Here is a 14,212-nt window from a genome sequence, read left to right as displayed (position 1 = left end):
AGGTGTGTCCAAACCCCACTGGCTACACCAGGTGCCAGTCTCAAACTCAGAACATTCATTGGTTTGACCACAGCTTCCCAGAATTCCCACTTCTTCCTGGTCAAACCACCACACCATCATTCTCCAGATGAGAGTTGCCCACTCCTTGGCAGAGCATTATTGTGTGCTCCTAGAATAATTATGCTGTACCAGACATTTTCTCCCAGGTTTGCAAAACCTCAGCAAAGGAATCCCTTTTCAATGCCAGGTCTATTTCCCATCGTTTCAATCACTAAGAAGGATGTGAACCCCCCTTTTACATGGGGAAAAAAAAGGTATTGAACTCCCCTTTCACATGTGCCTTGCAAAGGCTCTAATCCCTTATAGTTTAGGCGTTGTTAGGGTTACTTCTAACACCTGTTAGAGCTAAAGGATTCCTGTTTCTTTGCAGCAAGGTGTCAGAGAGCCTCAAGAGCTCATCTCTGAGGTGTCCATGGCCTTGGCAGCCCCTCCCCAGGGACCAGTAAGTGCTCTCTGAATGTAGCCAGCCTTGCCTCCTGTAGCAGCTCACCAGCAGCCTTCAAACTGGGATTCCTCTTGTTTGAATAATATTGCCTTTCCACCCTTTGCCTCAGCTTTGCCCCCTCTGAACAGAAATGTCTGTTTAGAGGAGCATTTTAGAAAAGGACCATCAAATGTGTCTCCAACCTGCTCACTTCTACTAGAGAATACTCATAATTTTAAGGAGAGCTTAGCTAATCAAAATCAGGATTCTCAGAGAACTTTGATGAAGTAAATCAAAATCACAGGTCAGAACATCAGTAAAGCTGGGAAATTGAGAAAAAGTCACAGAAGCCCAGGTGAATGCCCACTGGAAGCAGTCAGGCTCTATAAAAGCACATGTGATGTTTCCCACCTGGCAAATGAAATGGCTGTACTTTTTGTTAAAGCTAAAAGAAATAACACATGTATTGTTAAAAGGAAACATTATTATAAAATTAGATTTTAAAACCCACAAATGGGCTTAGTTTTCCCTGCATATCTGAGAATCATTACAGATTGTTTCAGGCAATCCATGGGATCAGGATAAAGCAAAAAGTAAGATCCCTGCTGGCCCCAAAAATACTCTAAAGAGGATTAGTTATCAAATTGTACTTGGAAAACAGATAAATATCTTAGAAGTTTATGACCTAACTCTTTTCATTAGCAATTAGTGTCCATATCTTGGATTTTTAATTTCCCAGCTAAGAATAAGAAAACTATGCTTACCTTTGAGAACACAGTGCAATAATCTTCTATTTAAATAATATTTACTTGCACATTCTAATAAAAAATAATAAAATCCTATGTTTCTAACCACACGTATCAGAAACACTGAGGAAGAAACACCAGGTATGAGTTAGAAAATCATCTATATAGCAATGGTTTTATACTGACCAGAAAATGAATGCAACACCAGATCAGACAGACTGAGCATCCCAAACACAGCTGGAAAGGTTGGTCTGCTCAAGTGATTTTTCCCAGCTTTGGAACTTCACCAGTTTTATTGTGGGGCACAGATTCCTAAAGAGCAAATAGACACCCCTCCATTTCCTCAGTGATCTTCCTGGGATGGCTTAGATAGTGCTCACAGACCACTCCTCCTCTCTGCTGGGATCAAACACCTGCCCAAGTGCAAGGTTACCCAAATTATATTGTTCCTGGCAGAGGAAATTGTAAAAATACAGTTTAAATGGCACTGGAAACTCCTTATGTTAAATAACTCCATATCCAGTGGCAGTAATTTATTGAGGTGTTTCCAACCTTGGGTAGGGAAAGACATTGTTGTTTCAAACAAAGTAAGTTTAATATTTCTGCACAGTGTTCTGTATTCACAAACACTAAAATCAGTCATTTACATACTGGTAAATAAATACATTTACTCCGGAATACCAAAGAGTTTCTTTTAAAAAAAAAACTTAATTTGCAAAGGCCCATTCTTGCAGGTTTATCTAAAACTCTCTAAAGTCTGAACAAAAAGGGAGATGCCTGGCTACTCAAAACAGGCCAAGGCAGTCTTGTGTGCAAACATGTTACAGCTATGGTGAAAAAACGTGTCTGGTTAAATGTTAGTTGTCATGATTAGGTCATTTTTTGTCAAATTTGATATATTCCATTCTTTAAAACCCCATATAATGTAAAGAAAATACAGACCATGACATATTCAAATTCTACTGTACAATATCGGTTTATTTAAGAAAGGCAAAGAGATGAATCAGAAAATGTTTACTGTGGGAATTTAAAAAAAAATTAAAAATAATTAATCTGCTTCATCATTTTCTAGGGACAGAAACATTCATGTAGCACATTTTCTACTTCTTGAAGTTTAAGTAAACAAGTCAGAAACAAAGGTTATTTTTCTTTACAGGCAGATATAATCTCAGCATATTCTAAAATGAGTATTTCTACAGCTGCTCCCAAACACTGGATCTTTCAGACTGTCTTTAGTTGGATGAAGACAGTGTTGGAAAGTGCCAAATCAGCTCAGTGGCTACCAGGAACTCTCAGAAATGAATCACCTCTAGAGTATGTACTGTCTGAGATACTTACAGAGGTGCAACAAATTACAAAATATCCTCCACAGACATTTTTTGTTTGGTTTCCCTGCTCTTGAGTGTAAGAATTTGTTCAAAAAGGAGAAACAAAAGCCCCAGTCTTGTGATCGTGGGGTAGAGACTGGCTCACAGAGTGGATGAATCCTGCTGAAAAGTCTGCTCAAAGGAAAAGCAGATAGTTCTCTGTAACAGATACTCACATGGAAAGCATGAGAGAAAACAACTTTTTGTAATCTTTTCAGCAGGAAAAAAAATCACTTGCTCAAAATTATTTTAAAAGAGGTTTCAAGTAACTGACTCTTTTAGAGATATTTTGCAATGATTAACCCCCAGGCAAATTAATAGCATGGTTTGTGCTGTCACTGTGAACAAAGGGGAAGGAAGATACCACCAAAGGGGTTTTCTTAAGGCTGTATCCACATTTATGTGTGTGTGCACAAATGTTTGCACATCTAAACCTAGAAAATGTTGGGAAAGCCATAAATTAAACCCATCCCACACTTGGAACATACAATCCTGCTGGGCATGTATGGATGTCCCCTTCATACTTTGCATAGAGGACCTGATTTTCCTGTCACTAAGCACAGGATTTTAATTTGAAATAAACTTAGTTTCAATCATCAGAAAAGATGTTTACACTCTTATGATAATAAAAAATGAATAAAGCTCCAATATTTGTCTTTTTCATACATGTTTTTTAGTAAGCCACTGTAAGATGTTTGTTCCTTGCTGACTTTGTTTCTTAGGGAAACCCCCTGTGATTTGCTAGTTCTTGTGCAGGTTCAGTTCTGCTCTATTTTATCCCTTAAATCATGGGCAAGGTTTTGTTTTTCTAAATGCTCTGTGCGGCATTTGACATCACTGAATTTGGCAGCACATTTAATGGAAAAGGTGAACATTTTTCACCAACAGATATTCTAGATCCCCCCTTTGTGTGTCAACAAGTCTTCATGGGATGTATGTGAAAGCAAACTTTGACCTCCCTTCCAAATCCAGTTTCCTGAAGTGTTCATGCCAGTAATGCCCAATTTTTGTGATCCAGTTAAGCCCACATTTAAACAAAGACAAGAAGACATGAGGACTCTGGCAGGGACACACAAGTGTGGTATTATGGAGACACAGCAGAAATTAGAAAGAAACATTGGTTACACCAGCAGGCCTGGGGTTAGGACATGGATATAAATGGGTGAAAATGACATCATGAAGAAATCTGTACAGAAATCGAGCAGTTTAGATGGGAAACAAACAGTATGGACAGAGCTCTTACCAATAATACACAACATAAGCAGTGACCATCAGTCTATCACTGAACACTGAAATCCATGACTCCCTCCAAGCAGTGCCAAGCAGGGTGCCCATCCATCCTCTGGCAGGAAATCACCCTCCTGCCATTGCCAGCACATCCCCCTGCCCAGCCTGCGTGCTGGACTCCCTCCATCTGCACATGGAGCTCGTTTGCACTTTGCTGTGCTTCTCTGCAACTGCCCTCCTTCGACTCTGTGCTGCCTTTTTCTGGGCTTAGGGCTCCAAACAGTGCAAGTGTAACAAAAATTTCTCTTCTGAAATGCCATGTGAACACAAGGAAAGTTCAAGTGACTGAAAGAGCCTCAGGTCCCGGTTTTTGCCTTCAGGAGGAGCTCTTTCTTCAGGATTGGGAGAGCTGTGATTTAATGGCTTCGGTTCAGCATTTTCTCTGCTAAGCTTCCATGCACGTCTCTGCAGCCGTGTCCTCAGGCTGGTGACAGACACACAGGGTAGGGGACAGCACACGGGGACAGACATGCAGTGTGACAGGGCAGGGTGACAGCGAGCTGTGAGAGCTGCATGGCTCCGTGAGAGGCCCGCTCTGTGTGCTTTTCTGACAGGGCTTGCATGAATGCTAAGAGGGGCTCTCATCCTCCAGATCCAGGCAGACAGAAATGAAGAAGGAAAAAGAGAAAGGAAGATTATTTTCTGAGAAACAAGCAGACCCTCTGATGGGCACTGAAAATAAACCTAGTTCTACAGGCATCATTTACATCACACTCCCAGAGTCAAGCTCTGCTACACTAGTAAAGCACCCTGGCAGCCACAAAATCCCAAGCAGAAAGCACACTGTTGTCAGGAAGCCTAAATTCATCATACAGGTGGCAATAAATCAGAGAGTGCTAAAAACTGCTGCAGTAGGAAAACAGGACTTGGGAAATGTGGCCTCTACTGTGCAGGTACTGAGCTTTGAGGTACAGTTCAAGAAGCCAAAAGATGTGGTAGAGTAAGTCCAAAGTGCCACCCTGAGAGTGCAGAGGGGTGAATCCCTTCACATGTTCACCAGGGCTTGGTATGAAACCTGTTCAGCACTTTAAAATTCCCCAACAACCTTGAAATGCCCAACTTGATGAATACCCAGGTGGAAAATTATGCAACCAGCACTGAAGGCCACCCTACTTCAAAATGAGAACATATACACAGGGATTTAACACACTTTAATTCACAGATATTGACTTTATAGAGCTTGCACTGACTTAGTGCTCTGGAGTGTCCCCATATGGAAAAACCTGCACATGTTTGAAAGAAGAGAAGGTTATAGATGGGGTGGGAAAAAAAATAAAAATCAGGGAACTTAAAGCAAAAGAAGGAATTCCAGTAACACAGATTACCAAGAAGCTGAAAAGCATCTACCACCTGCAAGAAAGTGTTTGAAGTGATACCAAATAGGAATTCAACCCCATGGACTTGTGCAATGTAGTCCAAAAGACAGAATAAATGGTGCTTTTGAAAACAGGTTGGGGTTTTTTGGAAAGAAAAGAAAACCAACAAAAACCTTGTGATAGTATCTCTGGACTCAGTAACTCTTGAAAATTCCTCAGTTAGAGCTATATTCCACAATCAGCTTTTTGAGGTGACACTGTTAGAAATCTTGTAAGAGTACACATCACTGCTGCAGCCCCACTTTAAAGCAGAAGTTAGAATTAACAATACACAAAATTTCTCTTCAGCCCACATTATAAAACACTGAATCCCCAACTAAATACAATCAGGAATGAAATAGAGCCTCATTTGTTTTGGGGTTTTTTGACTTATGAAAACTCAGTGGACTTGATTTAAATATTTTGCTGAGCAACTTGTCAGTTCCTGACATTTGCTCAGTGTTCCCATGTTTGTTTGAGGTCATTCTCATAAATTTTAGTCAGCATAAAACTCGATTTCAGTGCAAATTAATTGCCTGATGAAAACTCTGTAATTAACATGGTTTGATTTTCCAGTATTCTAGAGTGAAACAGTTTAGTCTTCAGGATTAAGTTCAAAATGGAGACCCTCTGTCTCCTAGTGCTCACCCATGGCAACAGCTGGAACAGTAAGGAATAATAACATTTCAGGTTGGCAAAAAAAGCCTTCTGCCAATCCAGGCATACAGCACTAAGTGTCACTAATTTTGTCTAGAAATCCTGTTTTTTTCCTGGATGAAAAGTTTATATTTTTAGTAACAAATACCAAACCACATGTAAGGCAGCAGGAAATGAGGCAGAGCCTTTACCAGAAAACACAGCTCTATTTGCGTTCAGTACTGAAAATTCTGCCCTTCAGAAAGAAATCTTGTGGTGCACAAACCAGCAGCATCATTGAGCAAAACCCAAGGAAAGCATATTATTATATAATATGCTGAGATAGATATATAATATAATAGCTGTTATGTTTTTTCCAGCAGGACTATCAAGCTCTGCTCATACAACAGCTGAGGAGATTGCTGGAAAAGCAGCTGCCTCTCAACCAAGCTCACTTGGTTCACCTCTAACTACTTGAAAGACTATTTTATTTAAGCTTAAACCACATATTTGGAAACGTTTTAAAAATAGCTTAAAAATGCTGTAATATTTAAAGACACATCAGGATCAACAAAGTTCTACTTCTAGAAGGCTGGGAGATTCTCCCTAGGGAAGAGAACAGGATGGTAATACTGGGTTATCTTCTGCTGACCCAGACTGGAATGAAGACCTCCTGCTACGAGCTGCCAGGCCTCATAAACTTGTCTGAACACTGAACATCAAAGGCTGGACTTGATGATCTTGGAGATCTTTTCCAACCTTTCTGATTCCATGAGCAGTGGCCAAAGCCCACCCAACACAGTCTGGTTTTGTACCAGTGAGATTTTCTGCACTGGCAAAATAAGTGATCACATGATGTAATTTTCCAGCACATCAAGAATAAATGTTAAGATTACACTTACCTAGATAGTAGGCCTTAAAAAACCAAAAAATTTCAAAGGGAGTGAAAATATTCCTGCTGTTATTTGGTAAGTAAGTCAATATAGGAAAGGTACATTATTCCTATGTGATGTCCAAGAGTGCCTAAGAGAATTAAGAAGTGCACTCTTGCCAGGACTTTGGAATTCTCATCACTTAGTGTGTCCTCATCACACTGCAGTCACAGTCTGGCAATCTGCATGGAGCTGCAGGATCAGAAGCTTCCTAAAGCTTCCTATATCTCCTAAATGCAAGCTCAAGCTGCAAACAAGGCTTAAGGAAAGAAAATTTTAAACAAATAATCTCCTTTCAATTTCATCCAAACTGTAGGCATTAAACCTAGCTAGATTTTAATGTTAAAATTTATAAAAATGTTTATAAATTACATTCTGTTACTTTGAGAATTACTCTTACACTTCATAAATTACTGACTTCTAATGGCATTGTGCCAATTGGGATAGCCTCAGTGAGAAGCCACAGATGCAGGGTGAAATGTGAGAAACACTGTAAACATCCCAGCTGGGTATAAAGGTAGTCAGAAATCATGAGGCTCATTGTTTTTAAATCAGATGTGCATGACAGAGTCAAAGTGGGCAGTAACAATAGTTCTGAACAACTGAGTCACATCCAAGGGAAACGAAAAAAGCAAACAAAAATACAAAAAGGCAATTTGCAGCACAACTGCCAAGTGTCTCAGTTTCCTACACAAAAGCATAAATAGGTGATTGCATTAAGTGAATCTCTGTAATGTGCTCAGGAATAATAGTTTTAAAACAACAGATGCTGGGAAGTAAAACACAACCAACAACACACACTGCCAAGAAGGAATAGTCTATCAGATGGTTTGTCCTTACTGGTTTTTTCTGCACTTTTAGGGACCAAAAATAACACAAGGTAAAAAAAAATTGAAGCCTCACTTAAATCATTGACAGGAATTCAACATCATCAAGATTTGGTCCTAAGAGATTGGTTAGTTACGTGGCTTCTACACAGGCAGCAGAAAATTTCATATTTTGGTTGGTTCAGGGAGCATTAAATTGAGTTCTGAGCATGGCAACACCACCTGTCAGCCACCAGCCTCAAAGCACTCCTGGAAATCCTCTCAGCAGAACACAGATGGGCACAGCCAGGCCAAAACCCAGGAGTTCCATTCAACTCAGTGGAACTGAGGCACAAAGAGGTTCCAAGATTTGCACAGAGTCAGACACTCTGTTGGGGTTAAAGCCCAGGTGACCCAATCCCCAGGCCTGTGCTGTCAGCCTAGCAGACTGTGTTGACTTTAACACAGATTTTGACTCCTCAGGACTTTTTTTGGCCTGTACACAAGCACAGAGTAGATCATGAGTATTCCATGAGGTACTTGTGAGGTTCTGACTCTCAAGCAGGACTTTGTTACAGTCCATGTGCTTACCAAGCTTTTGTCAGAGTAATTTTCAAACTGCCATTGCAGACTTAAATAAATGCATGATAAGCTTCCAGTGTTATTTTATAATCCAATAGGGAAGGTTTCTTCTCAAAAATGTACACATAATTTTTTGAACAGTGTCCTCTTCCTAGAGCCTTTCAGCAAACCAGAGTAGTGGTTCCATAAAAGAGTTTCAGGAAAGCCACTCAATTAAAATCTTCTCAGTAAAGGTACAGATAAACATACCCTTACTGAAAAAAGGGTAATTGAAAATGGATAGGCAGTTAAATAAAATACAACATACAAAATAAGTTTTAATGCATTTTCATCCAATATACAGGCATTTGTGAGTATCAGCTACTGAGCTATAGTTCATAGCAAAACACCAAAGCAGTAAGATAGTTGTGCAAATTCTTTTCTTAGTTCCTTGGCGAGCAACAAAAAGAACTGAAGAATAACTACATAATTAATTTCAAACACTTACAGAGCAGAACCCTGGAAGGTACTTTTTGTACATGAAGAACAACAGGAACCTGATTCCATTAAGTAGCACATACAAGAGAAGCCTGCACCTACAGTTAGATTAACTCTACTGCAAGATTTATATGCATAAAACTACTTTACTCTAGTAATCAAAAGGAGGCCTTTTGAGAAATCTGAGTCATCAGCCCATAATTCTAATAAAGGTGACTGCTGTGCTGTGCTTAATTGCCAAGCAAAGATATCTGATTGGTGAGCACAGGCTTCTGTAAAAGCAGGAAAAAAATCTCACAAACGATGTTTCAGGAGAGCAATGGGATAGTATGGGGCAAATGGTTGGAGTGTCACAGGATCAAACCCAAAATCTTCCCTCTGACACCTGAAGGTTTTAGGAAAAACCTTCTCTGCCCAGAACACCAGGCAACTCCCTGTGTTGTCCTACTACAATAAACAAAGACAAAATAATCTGAAATTGTTCTAGACTCATCATCCCTTCAGGGCAAAAACTCTTCTTTCCCTATCCTTGTTTTATCTGTATGTGAAATCACAAATTAATTAATAAAATTTGTTAAAAGCTATGACGCAAGAACTGAGAATGATTTTCCATAGTAAGGACTGGACTGATTTTCTGATTTCTTTTAAAGGGCATTACCCAGGTAGGGGTAAGATTTTAACAGCAGAAAAGTAGGTCTAATGCCCAATACTTTTAGAGAGCTCACTGGTGTCTCTGCTTGTTTAAAGCCCCTCCTTTGTTCACCACAAGGGAGCAAAACCTCAGAAAGTTTGAATTGATGGCCTTGGTTCCCCATGACTGATAAAGCTCTGGTGTCATTTGACTCCACAATGATATTTTTCAATTGTGCAGCCACCAGATTTTATTACAGAGCCCTTTTCACTCCAGCTCCTTCAGTGCTGGGACCTCATGAGGACAGCCAGCTGGGAACTCCAGCACTATTGTAAGGCAACTTGAATAGCAACAGATTTGCCCAGCAATTATTACAAAACCATTCTCACTGATTTCTTAACTGCAGAATTTATAACAAGAGCCTATGACATTACTGATTTATGTGCCATATATTATCCTACAAAAGGAGCAGAGAGATGCCTAGCTTCTAAAAAAATAAACTATTTTAGGCCACCAACACAATTCAGCTCACAAAATCACTTCCAACCTTTTGAAAAAAAAAAGGAAAAATAAGGCAGCACTACAAAGGGAATCTAACAGCCTGCCTCCAGGCTTGTGGACAGTTCTGCTCATTGATTTGCAACCAATGCTTTGGAAATTGAATGTTTACTGAGAAAAATTCTGATTATATTTTAGGCAAGCTTTTTTATCTGCTACCTTTTAATGTGTTAATTTACTCTACTGAAAAGCCAAAGGGCCAAATTCACCCCTCTGATAAGGCTTCTATTGTAGGAGCATCACTGAATGTGCACCAAAGGCATTATTCATCTCTGGAGAGATCACTGAGCAATATTGTCAAACACTTCTGAGCTGCACATCCTTGAAGAGCAGATAAAGGAATTGTAAAGAGAATGAGAAGGAACAGAACATCAGAGATGAAGAAAATTAGATAAAGGGCCAGGAAGAAACTGTTTGATGTAAACAGAGTGACAAGTTAGATTAAGAACTCTCATTAAAGCATGCAGCATTTGCCCATAAGCAATTCAGGCAAGGAGTTTGTTTACAACTCTGCCAAAATCAACAGCAGATGCAAAAAATCATCAATATTGGGATTTTAAATAACACTAAATCTACCATATCCAAACATTCACTAAGACTGTGTGAAGGAAATACACAGCTTGGGGCCATCCTATTCTTTGTCACACTGAATAAACAAGGTTATGCCCTGCTGCACACTGAATGCAGGCCCAGCAGAAGTTACTAACAGGACTGCACCACTAATTACTCCTTGGTTACTTCAGTGTGCATCTGTCTCTGAAAATACTCACTAGTGCCAAGATTTTATTACTGATGGGGAAGAAAATGTAACTTTGTGAGGAAAATGTAATTTCAGGTATGACAGAACTTGGTTTGACTTTTCCAAGTTAAGAGGACAAAATTTAGAGATGAGCTGGAAAGCTTGTGGCATCACCTTGCATGTGACCTTTTACCAAAAAATATCCAGCAAAAATTGTCCATCAGAAATTCTATAGATTCAAAATTAATGGTTGAAACTACTTCCAGAGCAGATGGTGAAGGCCAAGTGAATCGAACCCTGCACCATGCTCACCAATAATGAGGAATTAGGGTTTGGGCAAAGGGCATTAGGAGCAAATCCTATTCCAACTGAACCAGATTTAATGAGAGTTCCTCATTTCTAGTCCCAGGTTAACATCCCCCTCTAGTGACCTCCATTTGTTGTAGGGAGCTTTTCCCTCAGCAGCCTGTTGGCTGATGGCCCTGTCAGACTCTGTTAAGATGATGGGAATTTGAGTCACCACTTTCCTCCTGGCATGGTTACAGGTTAAAAAAACCCACCTGGCTGGGAAGAACATGCAGTGAGAGTGAAGTTACACAATGTGCTGGCAGCAGAACTGTCCCAAGCAGCTGAACTTGCAGCCTTTCCCCAGCCCCTCATTCTCACCCTTGTGCAGGAGTCACTGCACATGAGTTTCCTTTCGTGCCAATTCCCTGGGGCACGAAATGGTGTGAGTCAGACCATTGTTATGATCTGGGTTAAAAATAACCCTTCCCAAAGCAGCTCCACCACTACAGCCAGCAGATTGTGTGTTTGCACCACTAGACACTCAGCTCCTTTGACACAGTCTTGTGCAGGGACAGAGGCAGAAAACTGTGTCAGGTGCCACTTTCTCAGGCTCTAAAGTGTCCAGCCATGCAGATTCAGCCATTCCCATGCTGCAGAGTTCTTCAGATCCACATCACACCTAAGTAACAGCACTGGGAATCCCTGACTGGCTTTGCAGTAGCCCAAACAAAAAATTCTGGTGGTCACTGGAGCTGGTTTTTAAAGGCTGAGATGAGGTAAGCAAAGGCCTAAGGGCCTTCTCTGTTAAATCCAAAGTGGGATGACAGATGGGGATGTGAAACTGTGGGAAACCACCAGCTACAGAGACAAACAAAGCACCCATGTGCAAAGGCAAAGCATCACCCTGCAGCTCATGACTCAGCACTTGGATCATTCATGGAGGGAACTGATGCCCCTTTCTCTCAAACAAAAGGTGTCTTTCCATTTTTTACCACTGCATGGAAAGGCTCCTTGCAAAAAGATGAGAGGAAAAAAAAAGAGAGCTTCCTGTTAATTAAAGAGAATATTTGACATGCTGAGTCTATCCACAAAACACTGTTTAAAGTCAGCAGACTTTCTTCCCATAGATTGTTTAAAAGATTAGAAAAAATGCTGGTAATTATTTATTTTCATCTCTTATCTGAAATTCCTTTGTCTGTATACTGGGAAGGAGAGCTGAAGGCAAAGGTGAAGAGAGTGTATTTCTTTTGTTAATTGAAATTATTCAGTCCAAATGGCACGACCTTAAGGAGAGCTTTATGGCCTGTCCCCTGCAGTCAAAAAGGGCCTGTCAACTATGAGACAATCAGATTTGATCTCATTTTTACATTACATAATCTCTGGTTGTGCAGTGCAAGAGTTTATAAGGAATAAAAAGGAGGGCCTGAATACATGCAGTATAAAACAAAGCTACTACTTCACTCACATTTCCACACCCTTCTGGTGAACATATAAATTCTATTACTCTGTCTGCCACTCTGGACAACATTGCACAGAAAATGGCAGCAAGACCATTATTTTTAAAGATGTGTGACCATTATTTTTACAATGTGCTTTCAAGAGCTGCAGCTCCTGCCTTTTGAAATGTTCAGGAGAGAAGATAACCATGGCTTGTTCTTTGCTTGTGTTTTGTTTTGAAATGGTATTTGTTTGTTTATTCCAGATAGATCAGAAAAATGGAGATGCAAAATCTGCACTATTTTAAGCTATTCTGTGTCCTGCCAGTGTCTCATTTGTATGCAGCATACACTAGATTTGCCTAGAAGGATTTAGCTCAGTAGCTGGCACATTTACATCAGAGAACAACATACACAGTTTCAATCGATTTCAAGCATTCTTACAAGGGGAAATAAATATGAAAAGTGGTTGTTGCTCAAAGTTCAAAAAATGCGATCAACAAATTGTAAAAGCTCAAAAGGCCAGACAAATTTAATAAAATATTTCCATTTACCTTCCTCAGCTTTACACAGCCTGTTCAAAATAATAAGACTCTCTGCAGAGTGCCTTTATCCAATTGTTTATATCACTTCATACAAAATATGTGTTTGAATTATCACAGCAATACAAGGATATAAATTCCCAGCCCATGAAATGCCAAATTCAACATAAGTTATGCTTTCTTGGCATCGAGATGTTTTCCTTTTCCCTTTCTGTACTGCAAATACATTTCCATTTGAAACAAATTAAAAAGCATGTAGATGTTAAAACATAATGACAGCTTAGAATTCAAGTGACTTGTGCAACATTATTTTGTGCTTTCCACTTCTCCATTTCCTCCTACTGCAATTAAAATTCATCATGCCCTACTACATGTACAATAGCAATGCATCAAGTTCAGTCCAGTAGAGGTTTTCAACCTTCAGGCTTTATACTACATGAGATCCTTGCACAATCAAAAAAAAAAAAAAAAAAAAGGTGCATCTTTTTTTTCCTCATCTTATGCTGGATGATGTGAAGCTGTGATTAGTTGATGCAGGAATGCAACCTTGAGGTACGATTGCAGCCTTGGAATGATTCTTAAATGTAAAAAGAAACTTTTGGAGTGCTCACTCCCTTTCTGGATTTTTAAAAAAGACACCACTGTCATGGTGCTACTGGAGCCACGGTACAGTACATCATGGCACACATCCGTAACACAGCCAGGGACGTGAGAGACAACTCCTATTTACAAAAACTTGATGTCATTTCCAGAAAAATATGACAGGAAAGAAAAAAAAAGGAAAATACAATTTCCTGAATGTCCTGAATTTTTAGAAGATTCCATTAACTTTCTCTTCAGCAACAGAGTGGTCCTCCACAACTGTATTTTTCCCTGACCTTTTTAGTATGGACCATAAGCGACACCAGCAGGAATTGGGAATCATATGGCAAACTGCTTCCTTCGAGAGGATGCTCACCCACGCCCCTTTACTCACAAGCCAGCTTGCTGTCAAAACTGGAAAGGGCAATGGAAAAGGCTTGTAGTGCACACATTGGGTAGTTGTAGTCCATGGTGAACACGTCCTCAGCCACGCGGCCAAACTGCATCACGATGTAGTCAGCTGCCAGAAAGGTCAGGAAAGGCAAAAGGCTTTACTGTTGTTTGCAGCCCTCACTAAATAAATAGTCATCCAACCCTACCCTCTGTCCCAGAGCAACGAAATACCACCCAAACATGCTCACTCATCAAACTTCACAGCACTTATTCATGCAAGTGGGTGTGCTGATAGCAGAGCGAGAAGCAGGGACAGCTTGAGTGATAAAGGGTTGCAAGACTTGTTAGTGTCAAAAAAAAGACACATATAA

The 14,212-nt window shown here is 40.0% G+C and overlaps 1 protein-coding gene across 8 annotated transcripts in view; it reads right to left on the bottom strand.

Annotated features, from left to right (window-relative positions):
• Positions 1-2,187: 2,187 nt before the first annotated feature.
• The window catches only part of TUB (TUB bipartite transcription factor), a 143,701-nt gene continuing 131,676 nt past the window's right edge, over positions 2,188-14,212 (bottom strand). For 7 of the 8 annotated variants that reach the window (XM_064715022.1, XM_064715018.1, XM_064715025.1 and 4 more), the window contains one exon: positions 2,188-13,968. In XM_064715022.1, coding sequence (XP_064571092.1) covers positions 13,835-13,968 — 134 coding nt within the window. In that variant the 3' untranslated portion in view covers positions 2,188-13,834. The remainder of the gene's footprint in view (positions 13,969-14,212) is intronic. The other variant, XM_064715020.1, reaches the window with a different exon arrangement.

Source organism: Zonotrichia leucophrys, chromosome 5 (genome assembly GCF_028769735.1).
Source record: "Zonotrichia leucophrys gambelii isolate GWCS_2022_RI chromosome 5, RI_Zleu_2.0, whole genome shotgun sequence".
NCBI lineage: Eukaryota > Metazoa > Chordata > Aves > Passeriformes > Passerellidae > Zonotrichia > Zonotrichia leucophrys.
Note: the sequence above shows the minus strand (reverse complement) of the source record. Positions and strands in the feature narration are given on the sequence as shown.